Raw genomic sequence first — 22,874 nt, forward strand, 5'->3', positions numbered from 1 at the left:
AGCATAACATGAAAGGATTAAGTACTTTTCAGCCTCTTCAGTTAAACCAATATAAAATAATTGCTAGATTTTCATCCATTTTTTTCAAATGGGGGCATGGGTGACATTTTAGTTTTTAGTTTTCTTAGAGGACTATTTCTCGGTTGAATTATGTGTTCATGCTCTTTCTTATAGCATAAGGGACCACATACATGTGTTTCTAGTCAAACCACAAACATGATTTAAACAATTCTCTTTTTTTAAATGTGAATGTTATACAAAAATATGGATACCATAGGTACAGTATGAATAAATGCCATTTCGAGACTACTAAGACCAGTACGCAAAATACAGACCATAGTTCAAATTTTTTATTTGAGTCAATAAAAGCGAGCAAGGGGGGATGAAAATCTAGGAATTAATATATAGTCGCCTTATATAATAGCTGTTAAAAAAAGAAATTGAAGAACTATTAATTGATTAATCTGAATTTGTACAGATGCTGAAGAAGAAGAAAAAATTATAAGTTTCAAACACATGTATGCATATATAGTAACTTTATACTGTAAGCTCTTTAAAGTTAGCCTATATTGGGCCAATTGTTCAGGACTTGAAACCGTTGTTAACTTTTAAAAATGAAATACTTACTGACGAGCAAATATTTTTGAATAAAACATTAGTTCAGCTGAAATAGTTGACTAAATTCTTGTTAGAAATACTGCAGATTATATTTTTAGTGCATCCATTAAACTTCCAGAACAGTAAAGTTTTAAAAGGTGATGACATTATCAGCATTGTTAACTTTAACATAAGTTTTATTTTTTTTTTATAGCATATAATATTATGTGCGATTTCATGTAATCAGCATTAATTTATATAACACAAAAGAGTATATGTATTATGTCATTTAAACTGAAAGCCACACTGAATTGCACATCAAAATAATATTCTCATATTTACCGATTTTCTCCCAGTTAATTGAAACTATGGCAACAAAAAGAAAAAAGTATTCTTTCTAAATTGAGAAATGAAAATATTCAAGAACAGACCAAGAGCAATTCAAGCAGAGAGAGGAGAAAAGAATAAAATAAATTTTGAAAGATGGTCATTCAAATATAGGATGTACCTCTGTAATCAGTTAAACTAATATTTGTGTGTGATCTTTATATTTCTTTTTCTGGCTTTAAAAATTGGTAATCTTAAATTTTGAAATCTGTGCGAATGTTTTACGTATACATTTTTTTAATTACTCTTTAATAAAATATATACTAAAAGTACAAAAAAGACAACTTCTAGATGAAAACGATGAATCAAAATAATATGAAAAAAAGTAAAGAAAAAACATTCAATCATTAAAAAAGATTTGATTCTGGAGGAACATGCCTTTCCGTAGAATAAAAAAGAATAAAAACGATACTATTTAAAGAATAAAAAAATCAACGAAAATAACAAGTGTCAGAATAAGAATGCTCTATTTTAAGAAATATATCTAGGGTTTCTGAATACTGAGAATTCTCCACACTTGGGTGCGGAACTATGACTTACTGCCAAGTCTTTTTTCGATAACTGAAAATCCAGCATACAATAGACTTAATTCAATATAATTATAACTTTATTTTTATTTAAATTCATGAATTATAGGAATTAGATTCATTGCAACTTTACCACGCTTGGAAATAAATATCTTGATGTCAACATCATTCTTACACTTCAGAATTATCAATGGAAATAATAACGTTAAGGTTATAGAACACTAAATAAAATTCCATAGTGAATTGACTGATTTGCATATAAAATAACACTGATTTCTATTGTTTCAGGACCCCGTATATCATAAATGGGATGAAAGTACCACTTGCCTACTAAACATTAAACAACCTTAAAAGATAAATATGTGTCTTATAAAAAAATCAAAGTGATAGAAGTCGTTACCACTATACATGTATCATAACCTGACAATGTCTTTGATAAATCATGCGAGAGTCAGCCACAGATGCTGGATTTTTGTTTTCCAGTCGAAGAACGGGCATTATATAAAACAAAAATTGTTAAAGCCGAAGTCATGGGCCTATACATGTGCATATTGTCTCTCCCAACAAGTGTACCAAGTTTGATTTAAACATTTTCATCTAATCAAATGTTAACATTTATGCATGAAGTCATCATGACTGACGTCCCAGACGACAATGAAACCAAGGCTTGACGATACCTCGATATTTTTTTTTGAAAACCAGACAAACTTAAAACCATCCAAACCAAGAACAAACATGATGATCATCTATTATGAATCAGGAACATTGTATTCTGTAAGAATTGTCTTCCGCCCCATACAATAAAACTGATTTTAAAATATTCAATTTTCTAAAGACCCAATAATCTGCTTAAATAACAAATCTTCATGAAAGACAAAAAAGGGTGCAAATCAATGAATAACAAGATAAAATATTCAAGAGTTTGGTAACCATGCAGTCATGAAAGAAAATTCACATTTAAAACATTGACAAATGTGCATATCAAGCAGAAAAAACAAATGCTACAATAATGGTTGCATTATTAAACAACATCATGAAATGAAACACTGACAAATGTATACTGAAGTTGTCTCCATCGGACTAGATCTGACAACTGAAAATGACAATAGTTGTTGCCAGTTTTATATGAAAGAACTTACAACAGGTACCTTAAAGTTAATACAAAGTCTGATCTTTGTATCTAATTATTTTCTACACAGAAATATCATGTACTCAAAAATAAATATATAATTATCAGCAAAATATAATATGTTAACAAAATCAAACAAATTTCAAAATAAAACAAGAATTGTCTCCAACTGCTTAAAGCTCAGAATAAAGATAAACTTTAGGCCATCTTAAAAAAAGGTTGTTCACAGAGGCGCAAACCAGACATTTTTCAGTGGTTCTATGTATGTCACAATTTTTTTTGAACAAGTGATGATAATGCTACAAATTTCATTTAAACCATTCAATGGCCCATGATCGTAAAAAGACTTAAGTCTGAGTTTAGTCTTAAATGGCAAATCTGCAAATTAATCTTCATTTTATTTTAAATTTCCTTCTAGTTGAGTTAACTGATGATGAAATTACAATTACAATTTAAAATTGTACAATAATTTACATTTATGGAATGAATGAAATAACAATTATTCTTTGTAATTCACTATAAAAGAGCTTTCCTGAGTCTGAGTCTAGACTCAGACTTTAGACTGTTCATAATCATGGCCCCCAGGCCCATGAAATTAGACTCAGACTCAGTTATAATAAAAACCTCAATTATGATTAAAGAAAATTTTAATAAACAGAAGATTTCCGGTAAATGACCCTTAAAATCTGAACTCAGACTTGATGACACTGTAAAACAAAGATTTTTTTAACAACTTGCCTTACAGCTGAATGATATTTTGAGGGACTTAAAAAAGAAGGCGGACTTAAAAAGAACCAATCATAAAAAATAATTCAAAACTGCAGACAAAAATATGGTAAGCATTGCACTAAAACCATCATTCATCATATATTACAGGGGGTGGGTGAGGTAAACATATACATGTTACTATGGCAACAAGCAGAGGGAGACAACCCAGACCTGTACCGCTCGAGACATCCGACTCTGGCGTCGTGGAGTAAATTCCCCGAAATCCTTCACACTGTCGCTCCACAAACGCTTCAGGTACGCGTGTTGCTGGTATTCCCGCTCCTGCAAAAAGTAGGCATTTCGAGATTTTCTGACATTATTAAAGATGCAATCTTACTCCCAAATAAGATTTACTACAAACAATAATATTGTTTTATAATTCCAAAAAGGATGAATAAATGTTGAAAAAAGGATACCGAGTTTAATTTGAAAAAAAACAAAAACACTATGAGCCAATAACACTGCATTTCGCCCTTATGAGATCATAGTGGACCACAGTAAATCTTTAAGCATTCACCAGTCATTTCATATTTTTAAGCTTTCTGATATTAAATATTATGTTTCAGTCTTGCTATCAGTAAGTAATATTTTCCATAAATGCATTAGTTAGTAAGTAGTTAAAAAATTATCAGTCAAAATCGAAGTTTGTTGTACATGTGTATGTATTGATTTTGAATAAAAGTGTCACTTTAAACTGTAGTAAGTCATAGTTATGCTATATAGTTTTGGAGTGACTCCTTTGATAAATCTGAAGATAAAATAATTATTTTAGGTTAAATGGCACTAAATTTTGTACAGGTCAAATGACACCAAAGCAGGAGTTTATTCCCATCAAATCACTGTGGAAAATTACGATTGGAAATGTCTCAGAAATATTTATTTTCATATTTCATTAAATCAGAAGTATATTCAAACTGTCAGATAAAGTAATTAACTTGTGATGTGCTATAATTCAATTACAAACCTCGCAATGAATAACCGTTCAATAATATGCACTTAAGATTGTTTGCCCCCAGTGAGAATATAAGGAGCAATGAACCTTTAATCGGTGAAGGGTGATTTTTAATGTGCAAAGTGGTTGTAGTTTTTTTTTAAATCTTTGGCATGCATTTATAATAATCGTTGAAAGCTAAACCTCCAGCAATCAGTTGATCAACACAAAAGTCATAAGTTAAAATGTTGCTTAACTTTCCTAAAAAAAATTTTTTGGGTTTATAGGTACAGTTAACTTTTATAATACATGAACTTTGAGACTTGACAAGAAATGCTACAGACATTACAGTACTGTAATTGACATTTCCGCTTGATTTTATTTACATGGGTTTTATTCAAATATTGTCTATTATAACAAATGGCTACTTCACATAGTTATTTCCATCTTAATATCGGTCTCTAGAGAAGGTTCATAAATCTTTACAACGTTAATATGGATTAAGCAAATAGTGGATGATTATGAAAGTTCAGTCTTTAATTCAAACTTTTTATGTAACTCCAAAACTATTATCTGAACTGCTCTTAACAAGATAGTTTAATTTCAATGCAGGCAAAATAGGAGAAATTGCAGAATAGGGGCTTCCTATATGTTTTATAATGGTCTGTCTGCATCAATTGGTAAGCATTATGGCCGTCATGAATTCAGTGAACTTAAATAACATTACAAACGCGATACCTTGACCAATTCAAATTGAAATAATATGTTGTTTATACTTACTAATGATTTGCATTTTTGTAACAAAAACGTTTTGAGTTTTCCAGGTCATGTATATGAAAACATTTATAATGATTTTACTCTAGTATGATATCAAAGTTGCAGAAAAAAGAACAGATATAGTATGGAAAAAAGGGATACTGGTTTTAGTGGGATGCAAACCCACACTGGTAAAATACAATTGGTAATAAACAATTTGCAGTATGAACTTTTGCTTTCTGTTTCAATGGAAATTTGACTTGATATATATATATATATATATGAGTTATTTTCATTTCCCCAGATCTCAAAAAGCTAATGTTTCCAATACTTTTTTTCAGTATTGTTTTTCTACATTTTCCATTCATTTTGAAAACTCTTTCAAATGATATCAAAGTAATTTTGGATAGCCTGGCATACCACATTTACATTATTCTCTATCAGATACTTTCAATGATAATTTGGTTGTCAGGTTAGCGCAGTGGTTAGCGCACTCACTTCTCACCAAAGGGACAAGGGTTCGATACCTGGCCTGGGCGCATGTGAGATTGGTTAGTGTTCACCAAGGTGGACAAATGGGTTTCCTCCGGGTACTCCAGTTTCCCCCACAACACAAGACCACGCTTTCGCGCAACATCGTGCCAACAAGAGTGATTAATATAAGTTGCAATAGCTTGTTTCACAATCGTTGTAAAATTAAATAAGTTTAAACTAAGTCATAATTGCAAAGCATCAATTTTTCTTAAAAAAAATTCAGAAAAGTGACCTTACCCATTTTGAAATTTCCACTTTAGGTTTAACTGTCTCCAGGCGTTGAGCAATCCCGATGTTTTCTCTGGCAATATCTTCGTTATGTCGCTCACGGAAGGGGAAATTCAGACTGAAAGTTAAACAAAAAATAAAAACTATAGCTTTGGACAGCAGTAAGAATATTTTTCAAAGACACACAAACTTTTCTCAGGGGCGGATCCAGGAATCAACGTTAGAGGGGGCGTAGCTTAGGGGTGCAACCTTTTGACATGCACCCCTCCCTCTGAACCGAAAGTGTATGGCATAAACTGTTTGCATATGGATTGGGGGTTAAGCAATCAAGAAAAATTAACAATTTGTAGTTGGAAATGATGCATTATGGGCGTATTTTATTATTTTTTATCTCCTAAATTGACATAAAAAGTAAACTTTGACGATTTTAGAGGGGGCGCGCGCCGGATGCGCCCCCCTCTAAATCCGCTAGTGTTTCTAGAGATGTTATGAAGCCGTGAATTATGAAGAATGCCAAATCATATGTTGTTGCAAAATATTGGCTTTGATAATCCAACAGATTATTTATTTATTTTATACTCTTATTGTATTTAAAATCCGAAACAAATAACTTTCATATCTTTTGAATTTGTTGATTATGATCAGGAGGCAAATTCATCGAAATTCCTAAGAGCATTTTTCTCCTAGGAGTGATTTTCAGCTGTTATACTGTAACATTTAAAATCACTCCTTGTTATGAAATTGCTCCTAGGATTTTGAAGTAATTAGGGATCCCAAGGCCCTTAATTAAGCAATAGAAAAGAAGATGATGGGCTGATTGTTCAGAACTTTGTTAAAGTTAACATCGTTGTTAACGTCATCTTTGTTAACATTCAAATATTTATTGCTCTGGAATTAAAAGGGATACATTTGTGATCTGCAGAATATCTAACAAGGTTCGAGACAAATGTTTCAGCTGTAAATGTTTGATCATATAAGCATGTTACAAAATAGTTTACCCGAATGTTAACAACAATGTCATTAATCATCTTGTTAACTTTAACAATGTTTTGAACAGTCGGGCCATTGTTCATGATGGTTTTCTTCAATAATTCTTGAACAATGTTTATAACTGTTTTTGTTGGGTTTCGTCAATACATTAGTTTCTTTAATGGAATGGCAACAAGAAGGCAGAGCTGAAACATTCAGATACTTAAACATGCTGATAAATTACATTGCTATTTACCCGGTACTCGTTTTTACCACACACTAGTTATTGAACGTTGTCCCTGACAACATAGAATAACAATTATGATGTTAAAAGTTATATTCTGTATAATGCTTTCAAGGTTTTAAACTTCATATTCAAACACACACTTACAGCCAATGGATTTCAAAACAGTAGGGTCCGCACTTTTTGGAAGGTAAGGTCGTGTAAACTGAACCATTTTTTTTTTATAGCCTTGAAATTATAAATTCAATAACTTGGGTTGTGACTGCAGTAAATACGACATCATCATTATATATAGCTTTGATACCAACCTGCGAGACTCATAGTTGTTCCAGTTGTCGATATTGCCGCCATTTTTGAGCACATGGGTCATCTTGTTCAGTAGAAGCTTGTTTTCATGATCTATCTCAGCCTGACGCTCCTCCTCTTTCTAAAATATACGATAATTCTATAAAGTCATGGGAAAGGCTATTGTGTTTTAACAGAACACAATCATATATACAAATAGCTTAAGTTTTAAGGGTAGATATCTTGGTCCTTATTCTTTTATGTCTTAAATCTGAGTTTAAGGTTATTTTGATTCAGGTAAATGAATAGAATATCTGCATCTTAAATATTAACTTTAAAACTGTGGGGACTTTCAGAAGGCCATGCATTTCTTGGAAAGTGCTTTTGACATTGAGTTTAAGTTTTGGTAACAAATAACAAACACTCTGAGGCACCGAGGGCTCTTATAATGTATTACTCTCAAATAACAAACACTCTGAGGCACGGAGGGCTCTTATAATGTATTACTCTCAAATAACAAACACTCTGAGGCACGGAGGGCTCTTATAATGTATTACTCTCAAATAACAAACACTCTGAGGCACGGAGGGCTCTTATAATGTATTACTCTCAAATAACAAACACTCTGAGGCACGGAGGGCTCTTATAATGTATTACTCTCAAATAACAATTACTCTGAGGCACGGAGGGCTCTTATAATGTATTACTCTCAAATAACAAACACTCTGAGGCACGGAGGGCTCTTATAATGTATTACTTTCAAATAACAAACACTCTGAGGCACGGAGGGCTCTTATAATGTATTACTCTCAAATAACAAACACTCTGAGGCACGGAGGGCTCTTATAATGTATTACTCTCAAATAACAAACACTCTGAGGCACGGAGGGCTCTTATAATGTATTACTCTCAAATAACAAACACTCTGAGGCACGGAGGGCTCTTATAATGTATTACTCTCAAATAACAAACACTCTGAGGCACGGAGATCTCTTATAATGTATTACTCTCAAATAACTAACACTCTGAGGCACGGGGCATGGAGGGCTCTCATGTACAGCTTTCGAATAACAAACACTCTCCTTATGCTACTTGAGCCATTGACCTATTTTATATTTTAATTCTTTATTTCTTTGTTTAGGGTTTGTTTTCAAATCCCCTGTTGATCTGTATGTAACTGTTCAAGTGGTTAAATTAAGTAACATATTATGTTAAGTAGATTAACCTATTATTACAACAATAAAGATTTTGCAACAAGTCATGCCAATATTATAAATGTTACCACCTTCAGTTTAGAGAATATTTATTTTCCTTCAATATTCCTATATTAATATCCTTCAATGCTTAAAAAAAATCAAATAAGTGCTCAGATATTTTCCCCAGAATATAATTTAAATATTGCATGTGTTCTGGTATTCATATAAATGGCATTGGAATGAATTGTTTCTATGTTGTTTTTCCCTCCGTTCTAAAAATAGTATTAAGAGTTTACCTGATTTCCTCATTATTTCCACCCTGCTGTTTTATCTATCCCAGTATATGATGTACAGTAAAACTTGGTAGGATGGTAATAAAGGATGGATCAAGGGAAAATCTACATGTATAATTTACAGTTGACAGCAAGTTAAGGCCAATTATTATGCTCATCCAACCGGCAGATCCAGGAGAGGGAGGGGAGGGGTATGTTGGGCCCCCTACAATTGTCCAAGTTAAATTTTTATGACAATTTGGTAGTAAGAATGATTATGCATGGAATACTGTGCATCATTTTAGACTAAATATTCAAAATAAATCAAAAGGACCCCTTCCATCACCCATAATACATTTGAATTGTATATCTTTATCTTCTTGGGTAAGAGTTAGTTGTGCCCCCCTCCCCCCTCAATGTTACATGCCGTTAAACGTCAAATCCTGGAACCGCACATGCCTCATACTTTCTTAATTGATTGATATAGCCAGAGTGACAAGACTTATTATGTGTGTCATAATTATGTATCTTAAAATTGTAACAAAGTGTACATAGTCCATGTGTCACTTAAAATGTTAATATCTTAATTTGTTTCTATAAGATTATTGCCAACATAAGAGTTTTTAAGAAAAAAAAATGAATTCATCAACAATAACAACAACAACAAGGCATTACAGTACCTAAATGTCGCTTTAAATCTTCAAACACAGATGGGCTTATAACATCAGCTTATTTTAATTCAACGTACAATGCTTCACTTTTGTGCAAGAAATCAATCACCATTTTAATTCATAATGCAATACACAATAGGACAACAGGATGACAATTTTTTTTGAAGAGGGGTGGGGTTGTTTATGAGAGCCAAAAAAGTGGCCTCCTCACCTGAATCTGTTTGAGGCGTAGAATGAGATGATTCCGTTTCTTCGGCTCTTTGACATCCAGTCTGTGCTTCACATTGGCAAGCTAGAAAAAAAAACATCATTGTTAGTTTTTAACAATTAAAGGACAACTCCCAGTGACAATGAGTGACAATAAGTGGCAATGAGTGACAATAAGTGGCAATAAGTTATAATGAGTGGCAATGAGAGCCAATAAGTGGCAATGAGTGGCAGTGAGTGACAATGAGGGACAATAAGTGTCAACGAGTGGCAATGAGTGACAATGAGTGGCAATGAGAGACAATAAGTGGCAATGAGTGGCAGTGAGTGACAATGAGGGACAATAAGTGGCAATGAGAGACAATAAGTGGCAACGAGTGGCAATGAGTGACAATGAGTGGAAATGAGAGACAATAAGTGGCAATGAGAGACAATAAGTGGCAATGAGTGGCAACGAGAGACAATAAGTGGCAACGAGTGGCAATGAGTGGCAATGAGAGACAATAAGTGGCAACGAGTGGCAGTGAGTGACAATGAGTAATTATGGTGATAGGATTACATATTGAATCAAATTCAATGACAGCAAAATGTCCAAAAAAGGTTATCCTGATTTAAGAAGTCTTATAAGTATAAATTATTATACCATCTTTCATTAAAAAATATGTTTCTGGAGTAAGGATTTGAAAATCTGACCAAAGGGCATGGAATATGCAGAGTGCCTGAGGGTCAGATTACACCAATCTTAATGGCAACAGATAACTGAACTTGACATCCGACTTCTTTCTGCCTTCCATTGTTACCTAAAACTCTCAAATTTAAATATAGCGAAAATATACCTTGAGCGTAATTGTTTACTGAAGCCCTGACAAGAAGTAATTTGAAATCACAGTTGATTTCAAATAGCTTTTAAAAACATGGAAAACATGAGAGTTTGAATCAAGTATTAATTTGATTGTTCTGTTTAAAATGTCAAAAACAGCTTAAAGCTATACATATTAAGTATTAGGAATTCGTGCGTTGTTTTCTCATTGACATGCAGGATTGTGGCTTATCTTCCTGAGGGGGTGAATGGATACCGGTAATTCCGGATGAGGTTAAATGCTCAAATGTATTTCCATTGATAGATCAACAAACCAGGGTTTTTTCACCTTTTTTAGGCAGGGGCCAAATTCCACAACTAAAGAGAATATTTGTTCACAGACCTTTTCAGACAAGTGTTTTATTTTTATTTATTTTTCATTCTTTTGAATCATTGATTTTATTGTTTAGTGGTATAGTTGTGTTTGTTTTTAATTGCAGGGCCTGAAAAAAATGTTTGTTTTGTTTAGGGTGAAATCTCCAAATTTACTAGGAATTTAAGGGGTCAAGGTTGGTATTTTTTTAATTGCTCTTTTTCTAGCAAATGTCTCTCATATACTGACTGCTGTTGTTATGGAACTTAAAATATTTAGTCACAAATATAATTATATTAATGACAGTTTATGTTCAAAAATATACACTAATGGTGGGAAAAAGTTGTTGTTTTGGGGGGGAGGGGATAATTTCAGCAAAAATGCAAGGATCAACCGAATTTATTAGGTAGGGTCAGATTATACCCAAAACATATTTTTTTTAGACCTTGCATATTAATCTTGAAAGTATTTGAATAATTGAGCATGAAGTGTATGTGTTAAATTTTACTAATTTGAAGCATTAACGTACTTAAAAATTTAAGTATCATGAAAATAATCAAGCCATTTCTCAACCTCAACTCAATAAACCTTTTAAAAGCATAAAATTAATTAAAATCATTTATTGCTTTACCTGTTTTATATATAGCGCATTCTTGCTTTGATAATGTTGATTAAAAACTTTGGTCATATTTTCTTCTACACCCAAAAATGTAATTGAGGATATTTTATTATTTTCGCAATTACTTAACCGCATAATAATTTTTTTGCTCTAGAATTATTTTTTATTGCAATATTGACAAAAAAAATCAACACTTTGTATATATTAGAAAATATGTTATTAAAAAAGGTTAGATGAGTTAGGAATGAGATTAAGATTTAACTTAAGATTTTGGGTGTTATTATGAGAATCATTCATACCTTTTTTTCCTGTTATTTTAAACAAAGATCAAAGATTTTTTTTAATAAACCCCAATATTGGTGACATGATAATTAGAAATAGTAATACTGATACCAAATTACTTAAATTTTATTAAACAAAATCTTTTTATTAAAAATTATTTGTTTGAAGCAAATTTCAGATATTAAAAGCTTCCATTTTTTATTTCATGAACTATTCAACCATAGAGGCTACTGACACTTTACTGTGTTATTGATGAATATTTAATTGTTTTATGCAAATTCAAGTTAAAAAGACATGATCTTGTCAGTCAGTAATGTCTCACAGTATGAAGAATATCAGTTAAAGGCACTGTGGTTTCAGAAGATGTGGTACTATATGCCGCTTAAGCTGTGGACGGCCAAGGCTACCTTACTAAGTGAACAGCCTGACTTTTTCCTTGAAATAACAGTTAACAAACCAAAGAATACTTTAAATTTAAATAACCCACTGCCTCCGAGGCTAATAAAAACATGAAAACGCAATTAGATAGCAACAAATGAGATTCAGTTTCTTCTTTCGTGATCAACTGATACAATAATTACCTGCTAAACGACCAAACATGGTGAAAATAGAGAACGATGGTAATCAAACTTGCCCAGAGATAGGAAGGCACAATACAGTATCTCTAAAATCGATCAATCTTGGAGATTTTGAAATGATAATGTTTATTTCGTTCATAATGGTTCTTATGAGAATAGAATCGTTGATTTAATATTTGCAGATCATAAAATAGAGTACACATTTTTTCAATGAAAAGAAAAATTGAAATCAGTTTTTCATTCATTTAAAATGGCAGTCATAAATTTTCAATTCTATGTTCTCTAAGTTTGAATAATTACAATATTGCTGAATAAATAATTAGAAAGCAAATTCCACCTCATAAAAATGATTGAAGGCTGTACTATTTCAGAGGTAAATAATAAAAGTTTATTTAGGGTCAATTGATTTGCTATTTTTGGTCATTGGCTCTATATTGTATTTGCTTATTTTAAAATGATCATGAAAACGCATTTCTTAAGAGATTCCTGCATATTCAGATAGATCTGCTTATAGGGCCATTTTCATGTTTAACAGCCAATTTAATTTCTTTTTTCAGAACAATAGATCTTCAGTTCAAAAGCATTAAACAATATATAAGTATATAACAAGAAGGCACATCACATAATTATTCAAGCTTGTTTATTCAAGCTTGTTTTTGATAAGTTATTACTGAATTGAATTTTCACTGCAAATTCATTGTTTTCACTGCAATTTAAAATTTTCACTGTTAATTCATTTTTTTTATAAATGATGTTGAATAAATTATTTAGCACACTTTTAAGGCAATCAATTTAATAAATCTGACGCAATAACAAGATATTTAGTAGGGAAATTTATTTGTAGTAAAACACCACGCAATTTACGAGATTGTGATCAATAATTAATTAGGACATGGCAACGAAGATGAGTTTAGATAAGTAATCAATGTCTTTGTATTATTCAATTCACTTAGGTTCAATCCTCTTTCAAATAATTGCATATAAACTGGTAATTAAGAAATAATGTTTGTGTCCAGTTTCTGAGTTCCCATCCTGACCCCAATTATTTGGACCTTAAAATTGTCTGTGACTTGAAAGATCTCCTTTTTTGAAAATCATTTTGGTAATCTATTGCACTCACTCGCAAAGTATAGGCATATACAATTTTACTGTTTTAGTGGAATGATCTTGTTACAGATGGTATTATTTAAGTGAAAAAGGACTTTTTTTACACACATAAAAAGATTCGAACAAATTTAACACCCTATTTCTTTTTTGGCAGTAAAATCGGAAAGGATTTAAATATTGCTAACAAAGGGTCAGATCGCATTTTCTCATATTTTTGTTCGAAAATTGATGCCCAAAAACTTGTTTTTCCTAAAGCGTTAGTAATGCTTTTAGCCACAAAACTTCAAACTTTTCAAAATTTTAAAAACTGCAATCAGAAATTTTGTTACCAGTCTTATATCACTGGTTTCCAGATATTTACACAAAGATTGGTTCATTCTAAGACATACATTGTAAAGGATATAAAAGTTGTCAAAACGGTCAATCTGTGAGAGTGCAGCTTTAATCGTAAGCAAGGCAAATAGTTTTCTAAATGGTATTAAAGAACACTTTCGCTGTGCAAAAGAATATGAACCTGGTGAAACTTTTTTGAAAGTTTTTTAAGATGTACGGTAAGCTGATTCTTTTGTTTTAACTTTCATTAGCTTAACTTAAATACAAAAAACTGTTTCCCGTTCTTGTAAATTGTATAAATCATGGATGAAAACTCGGAGAAGCCTTTGTGACAATATTGACATGCTATTCAGTATTGTATAATCAGTTATAATGATGTATCTGTGTCACCTCCCTCCAGGTAACATTTTTCAGATAATGATTAACAGTAAACTGTTCCCATGACAACCAGGGAATTTCTAGTACGGATCCATTAAAAAGATAGTGCAGTCAGAGGAACTAAAGATGATGAAAGATGATTATTAAAACATCAATGTTGGCGCTTCACCAGTGTTGTTCAGGTAATCGACCAAGCGTTGACGTGATACAGCTTAAAATGTTTTAGATTCCTGCAAAAATTATTTTATGAATTAATACCTAAGTAATTTAGAATAAAACATACATTTACAGTAAATAAAATTGCAGATAGGCAATCATTAAGTACTAGGCTTAATCATTAAGAATTTCACCTTTAACAGGTGTTTAAAAGCTCCACCCTGACAGCCAATCACACGATACACAATTCCTGCATCAAATTTTGCATTGACAATGTATCAGCCAATGAGGTTGTATTCTAAGTAAGTTAGATGACCTGAATTGACCTGGGCTCGTTCCCTACACTCACTGCCCATTCTTAATCATCAAGATTTTAATTCTATCATCTAACTATAACATAAAGGATTTGCAGAAAATCTTTGTGTATTTTCGATATTCACAAATTGAAACCATGATTAATTCATGTATGACATTGATATTTTTTCGTTATTCTTTATTGTGATATTTTCCCAAGGTTCTTTAATATTATAACAGAAGAATGGGACGTTGGACAATTATTACCCAGAAAATGTTTTCCCCTTAAACCCCAGCCCCATCACTCCCCGTCGATTTTTGCAGTGATAGGCGACATGATATGAACATGTGTATACTCGGTCTCCTGTTGCCTTATCATGAAACACATGGAACAGACAGCTGAATAACATACATGTTTAATAATGATAATTCTTTGAGAAAATAACCCCATTTTAGACAATTAAGTCTCCCTTCGTTATTATTGCCATATACAATTTCTTTGTATCCATAAACAACCTTGGGTTAAAATGTCAAAACCCAACAACCTTAGCGGTGGATTATACAAGTGTTCAACAATTATCCAATTATAATATTGTTCTCTCTGTAATTTGTTTTTCTTTCTATACAAACATACTTATAGTATGAGTTTCAATTTTTGCCCCATGAATGTTTATTTAATTGTTCACACAAATACAATTTCAGACTTTTAGGCAGAAGCTGTGTTATTGACATTAGCCGTCTTGAAATAACTTATAACCTGACTGGAAACTAATGATACTGGATAATACAGCAGCTTATTGATTTATGGACTTTCGAAATATTTTTTGCAAATATAAAAGACACACTATTCGCTGTTAATTAATTATACATCATTTTGACAGGCAAAAACATCTATCAAAATTATTTGACATTTAAAGTCATTAACCTATCACCATTTATTTCTTTATATGAGAACTTTTTGATCTTCCTAATAATAAAAATATTAAAAAAGAAATATGTAAAATATTCAAACTTAACCTAATCTCTTTTCAAATTCTAATTTTACTAACTTAAACACTATTAGAGCAATCAATGACCAGCAATTGAATTAAAAATTACAAAGTTTTTGAATCTTAATTAATTTGAGTTCATACTTCTCAGAATGAATTCATGGTTTGAGTATTTGCATAATTATCCTAATTCAGATTGATTAAAAAGATTTGCAAAAATGTATTTACCGTGAAGATTATACATGAAAGGTGCTATTCTTGGACTTGTAACTAATACACCTCTTTCAACTTAATAGCAATACTGCAAATATTTTTTCAGAAGATTTTATTTTATATTCATTTATATTATATTCAAATTTAAGATCAAATGGTTTATAGTTGGCTGGTCAAATTAATCTTAAAGGACAATATCAGACTGGTAATCTAAGAATAAATTTTAAAAGAACATCTTTAACCCATATTTCAGTTAAACATGACATTAATTTGAGCTTAAAAAGGACAATCTATCCTTTCTTTGAAAGTATCAAAGTCCAAACGATCCTTTATATTTGGTGCATTTAATCAACGTTCTGACATGTATTAAAATATTGACAGTAAGCTACTTGTTGGCCAAATTTGAAATCCTAATTCTTTCAAAAATTGTCAGCTAATAAGATATTAGGCATTAAATTACCAAATACACATCCCCACTGTATTTGAATAGGATTTTAGTCTTGCAAAATTTATCATGAAATCAATTATTTATCTATAAATTATCAATACTTACATGTATATTATGTTAATGTAGAATTTTAACTTCAGAGGTAGTTTATGATTATATTTTTTCATTAAAAATATTTGTAGATCATTTTCAATGTCAGAGTATTCATTATTTGTTCAGCACTTCAAACATTCCTTAAATCACATGGCAAAAAAACTTCAAAATCTGAATAAATAAAACCAAGGAGAAATTGTCAAATCCAAAATGTATGTTCAGATTTCTTAATAGTAGCGATTGGACATTTTGCAGTTCACCCAAAAAAAGATATAAGAAATAAACGAATTAAACCTTTGGATTAAAAATTACACTAAAAAGTGTTAATGTTGAAAAAAGAGCATGAATGACTGTTTTGGGTGACAAAATTAATACACACGGTGTTAAAAAAGAAGAAAAGTTATATAATAATAATTCACCTTCTGTTGATGTATCTTATAAGACCGGTCAGCTTCATATCGCATCAACAATTTGTTAGCCGCCGGGAAATTATTTGCCCCAAGGCCTGGTCCGTGGCGCGGCATTTTGACGGCCTTGAAACGCTTTTCTTACAGAACTAAAAAATCCTTTGAATTTAGATCCATATGTATTTCAAATATCCATGTGAAAGTTTTAAATCAAGCCAAGTTTAAAAACAGTCTTTAAATATCCTTTAAAAATAATAAGTTTATATGAACACTTTCAAACTTAAATGTAATAAAAAAAGCTTAAATAATATCAACGAAATATATATCATGTATCCACAAATGTCACAATGTTATTATTCTACAAATAGATCAGCGCATACTTCACACATTCTATCTTCCATAAAATCAATGTTCATCAACGGAACAAAATATAAAGACCAACTACCTTGCAACTCCTTTAGATGGCTTTATTCGGATTAATATTCACAATAGTCCTACCCGATAAACATGAAATACTTAAAAGGCTTTATATAAACTAGAATCAATAATACATGTCAGACTTAAGAGAAGCTCTTTCATACATAGTTAATCTTGTAATTCTATTTTCTTCTTTTTGCCATTCCCTGGTCTTCGCTATCTCCTAGACGACTAATTAAGTTTATCGGACTTGTAGGATCTTCTTTTACTCATTCGTAAAATAGTTATAAATATATATGGTCTTTGTGTGTTTATACCCACTCTACTAACTAACAGGTTATGGTAGGTGCATTGTATTACAATGTCAGATTGTGAAATTCATTTTTGGATTTTTCTATCATAAATTGCCAAGGTGCGTCTGCTAATTGGAATTATCGGTTATCCTCCTTGAATGATTTAGTGGTCTATAACCGAGCTATAGAAACGTAATATGTGTCCTTACTGGTAGCCCTCGTTACCATAAAGTAAACAATCCTGCAAGTGCAAAACAGTCATGCCATATTCCTTCCAATATGTAACAACACATCATGCAGAAATTTCATCAAACAAAAGGTGAATAAATACATTTCAAATGAGAAAGAGTTTCGAGAGAAGACTCTATAGCTGTGGAAATTAATTACATTTCCACCGGCCGGGGTTGAGACTTATTTAACAGAAGGAATTTGGTTTGAATTTAGTGTGTATCATGTTAGAGTATATCATTCTATACACTAACTACACCATTTCAATACTGAGGTCAAATATATGATATATAGTCAGATGTTTATATTATATCATGTATAAGCATTTGCAATTTGCTTTCAACGTTGCCTCACAATATGTTCTAAAATAATATCATTTCATATCTTAGACACATAGAATGACCATCAGAGGGGATTATTGATAATAAGATTATCATCCTGGTATATGCGCACGCCATGTATCTAACATTCCTCTGTTAAAAATATAATGTACGATGCTCACCAAATCAAATGTTATTTTCATTTTAATTTATTTGGTGTGGAGATACGAAGCAGACACGAGCAATACTCTAACCCTGGACCGTGTCAAGGCAGTTACCTAAATATCTACCGATAACGATAATGTTATATTTGTGAAATGTTTGTTGTTTGGTTGTGTTGTGGGCCTCTCGTTTTGTGTTTTGGCCTTGCTAATTGTGGCTTTAAATATGACCTGGGGTTCAATTTTTGGCTAGTGTGTATGCAGCTGTAGTTGCCATTGTTATATTATTGTTGTGACATTAACCTTGCACTTTAAAATTTGTTATATGTTCGTTGCTTTGATAATAAAAACCGGTGGCTCATGTTATTGCTATCATTTATGAAAGATGTAGTCTATGAGACACATGCATATAGTCAGACATAAAATATAAAGTTCACGCCTTGGACCAAGTTAAGTTAACTTAGCATAATTTGCGAATAAAAGTTTTACTTCCACCCTTCGATAGATGTATGAGATAGAAAGCAAGCGTTAGTTCTTTGGCATATTATTGTGATATTAACCTTGGGCAGGCGTGGTTAAAGCACGTATCAAATGTATGCTGGAATGAATACAATCAATGTTTGATAACAAAACGACTGCGCTGAAAGGGTGTTGGAAATACAGAGATGACATGAAATACAAGGCTCAAACCCTGGACCAAGTATTGTTACCTTGACATTGAGCCGGTATGGTTACAACACAAGTTCTGAATGGTGATTGGACAAAGGCAGTTCTTTTAATGCTCTGGTTTTGATATTAATATGGTGTGGTCAACCCTTGCCCGTAATCAGGATCGGTGTCATTGAATTTGCATTCATGATGGTGTAAATTGTAATATTATTGGTGCTACTGAAATTCCAAAACAAAAGAGAGGGGATAATTATATTGAGAAAAATATTCAGTGGGATTAGTTATTAGAGAGAAGATGTGAGTTCCTAATAGGGATGACAGTGATGAGAAAAAGCAGCTGGACGAGGCTTCTTGTTGTTCTGCTGTTTCAGCTAATGAACTTAACATTACAGAAGCTGCAATAAGCCAAACATGACAATACAGCAGTAAAGGTAATTTAACACATGACAATTACATAGGGTGGTAACATTTGAGACATTTAAGTATGGAGTTTTTAAGTCAGGAACAAATCATCCTTTGCATTCGTAGAGCCTCGAAGGGGATGGCTAGAGATATAATTAGAAGAATGTGGTCACACTGGACTGTATTATGAAACAACTTGAAATAGTAGCATTTTGGAGTAAAGGGATCTTGTAAAAAGACAGTATTATTCTTGTCACCTAAAGCCTTATGCATGAGTCAGTGCACACACTTGCTACAAGACTTGCAGTTTCAGTTGATAAGTTGATAACTTGCATGCACTAACGAAATCTGACAAAATACATTAAACTTATGTTGGACGCTGGATTGAAGAAAGAATTAATGCACCTCATAATATAACTGAAATATAGGCTTACCAACAATAAACAATTTAAACGAGAAGTAAGAAAGATTGAAACAAAAAGGAAAGGCAATAGCAACCCAGAGCATAAGAAATACTGTAAACCAGTAATTAACACGCTCAAGAAAGAATGAGAGTCTTTTGAGTAGAGTGACATTAAGGACATGCTAGAGACTTTACATGCTAAGATTGACATACTAGAAAGAGAGAAGAATAGAGATGAAGAATCTACACGTTAAAATGATGGTATAGTTACATGCTAAGATTGATGTGTTAGAAAGAGAAAAGGATGGAGATGGTAGCAACCAAGATGATGGTATAGCTACATGCTAAGATTGATGTATTAGAAAGAGAGAAGGGTGGAGATGGTAGCAACCAAGATGATGGTATAGCTACATGCTAAGATTGATGTATTAAAAAGAGAGAAGGGTGGAGATGGTAGCAACCAAGATGATGGTATAGCTACATGCTAAGATTGATGTATTAGAAAGAGAAAAGGATGGAGATGGAAGCAACCAAGATGATGGTATAGCTACATGCTAAGATTGATGTATTAGAAAGAGAGAAGGGTGGAGATGATAGCAACCAAACTGATGATGGAATTACCTGCTAAGATTGACATACATGTACTAGAAAGAGCGAAGGATAGAGATGGTAGCAACCAAGACGACAATGAAGATACATACTAAGTTTGAAATACCAGAAAAAGAGAAGGATAAAGATGGTAGCAACTAAGAAGATGATAAAGAATTAAAGATACATGCTAAGATTGACATACACATGGCTTCCGTTAAAGAAAGTATGGAAGTATATTACTCAGAAGAGTACAATAATGTCCATAATTTCGAGAAGAAAACGTCCAAAGTTGAAAGCTTGGAAGTTCAAATATCGTGTCAATATATATCACTATATTATGGTCAAAATTTCAAGCAGTATATTGAGGTAAAATGAATTTTTATAATATAAATCTGGCAATTTAATGTTAACATTTAAAATTTTAATTTAACATACTAATGAAAATATAGTGGGAATAATTATTGAATTCGGCAGACTTAACCTCCCAAATTTCAGTGAAATACTTCCAATAATGATACACAGGAAGTTCATACTCTCAGTTTCAAATTCTTAATGGAAGCCCCGCATGCTAGAAAGAAAAAAGTGAAGAGATGGTAGCAACCAAGATGATGATGGACGAAAGAATATATGCTCTAAAAGGGGAGTCATATCTTCAGGTAAGTATTCGGAGGAAGAGATGTAGGAGCAGTAGTAAGAGGAAAATATTCACTTTTACACAGGAAGTTTATGCCAACTTGCCATCTTAAATTACTTAACCGTCTTAACCATTCTAGTAACTGCAAGAAAAACGGACATTGTAGGCAAAATTGCCCAAAGGATTAGTGCCTAGGCTGTGCGATCGAACCCAGGTACGCAATTTACAGGTTCCAAGTTAGTTGATGAAAGAAATGAGGTTCCTATTTCTTTATATTTCTGCTCTTTTATGGAGGTGTGTCAGTTTACAATGAAAAATTGTCAAACGATGAATTTTAACCCCTTGATCATATTTTAAATATTGGGTGTTCTGATGAGAACACATATTGAGGTTATATCATGTGAAGTTGATATGAGTATGGGCAAAGGCTTACCTCAATCTGTTTTCACATTCTTGTCTTTTTCTTGAATGACAAGATTCTCACTTATCTGTCACCCACACAAGTGACAGTTATTACAAAATTATTCAATTAGCTGTTGAATTATTGCAAACAAAAACTTGAACATATATTTATTTAAAGAGTGGTTTAATCTATCTCATTGTAATGGGTATTAGAAGCATGCCATCAGAGTTAGGTTGGGTCAAAGGGAAGGATGGTTGTATTGTATTTAGACACTTGTCCTTGTAGTTATCATTGTATTTCATGATAGTGTCGGACATCCTGTCAGTGAAAAAATGCGAGGCTGCTACAAGAGCGCTTTTAAACAACCGTGTACCATTATGAAGATCGAGAAAAACACACAACATCATACAATCCGCTATCTTGACCTTGATCTTGACTCCACCCCTCAAAAGTAATCTCTATAGCTCTATAGCTCTTCACATAAGCAACCTACACACCAACTTTCATTACTATACATCAATGCTAGCTTTGGTTTTGGGGCGGAAACTAATGTTTGACGCCCGTTCGCTCAACGACAAACCCATTCTAATAACCTAGTTTGCGTTGAAAACCTCGTTTAAAAGAATAGGGCGTATTTATCACCGTAACTAAGATGAGAAGAAAGATGAACCCAGTAGTGACATCATTGAGAAGATTTGACAGTGATTGTTGGCAATGGATTGTATTGGGATTTGACAGTGATTGTTGGCAATGGGATTGTATTGTTGTTTGTTATCAAATTTTTATTTATACTAGTATCGGTCACCAGATACATTTGTAACTCGTATTATGTAATATTGACTTAATCATAGGTTCATGTTGCTCTCCATTATGAGATAATTGCACGAGGATGTCCATAATGGCATTTAGTACGTGTGCATGTCCTTTTCATTCACTTTGTATTCGTGTCATACTGTTCAGTTATGACAATGCACATAACATATAACTGGTACGTATTTCATCAACAATAATAGTTCTTTAAGTTATTAGCCAGACTAATGTCAGGAATATATTTCTATTGCAAAAGTACCTTAAACATGTCGCTTTTATTGTCTCTAGTCTAATACTTCAGTCCGGATTTCGGTTAACTTCGATTAAAATGAGGGAAGCTCATTTCAAGTTAATTTGTATTTTGAAAACACTTAAACTATTTCTATATTCAATTGACACTTTATATTAGCAAACACATTTTGTTATCTACGACTCCGTTCACTGACAAAAAAGTTATTCCAAAAGAAAAATATCATTCAAATATCCTGGTGCTCACTGACTCCATTTTATAACCTTGCTACATATCTTACCCCCAGCATTATATATTTTCTCACAGATAGACCACAATAATAAACGGACAAACAAATATATTAAAACTAATAGTATATATACAGGACATAGCTACTAAACATCGTCAGATTCCACAAAGCGCTACTTTCTTTTTCATTCTGGACGGTTTCATCTTTAAGGGGAGCTCACTGCGTAGGAGAGCGACGTTTCAATAGAAAACTGTTTACTGCTGTTTATTTTTCTTTGGGTTCAAACAAAATAAG

At 32.3% G+C, this 22,874-nt stretch overlaps 1 protein-coding gene across 13 annotated transcripts in view; it reads right to left on the reverse strand.

The window, feature by feature from the left end:
* The window catches only part of LOC128209531 (uncharacterized), a 58,010-nt gene extending 40,490 nt beyond the window's left edge, over window positions 1-17,520 (reverse strand). For 6 of the 13 annotated variants that reach the window (XM_052913602.1, XM_052913601.1, XM_052913600.1 and 3 more), the window contains exons 1-6: window positions 16,783-17,206; window positions 9,706-9,786; window positions 7,379-7,497; window positions 5,867-5,975; window positions 3,586-3,690; window positions 2,563-2,604 (exon numbers count right to left, since the gene is read on the reverse strand). In XM_052913602.1, the coding sequence (XP_052769562.1) occupies window positions 2,563-2,604; window positions 3,586-3,690; window positions 5,867-5,975; window positions 7,379-7,497; window positions 9,706-9,786; window positions 16,783-16,887 (561 nt within the window). In that variant the 5' untranslated portion in view covers window positions 16,888-17,206. The other 7 variants (XM_052913589.1, XM_052913590.1, XM_052913594.1 and 4 more) reach the window with 7 other exon arrangements.
* Window positions 17,521-22,874: the final 5,354 nt, after the last annotated feature.

This window comes from Mya arenaria, chromosome 11, assembly GCF_026914265.1.
Source record: "Mya arenaria isolate MELC-2E11 chromosome 11, ASM2691426v1".
Taxonomy (NCBI): Eukaryota; Metazoa; Mollusca; class Bivalvia; order Myida; family Myidae; genus Mya; species Mya arenaria.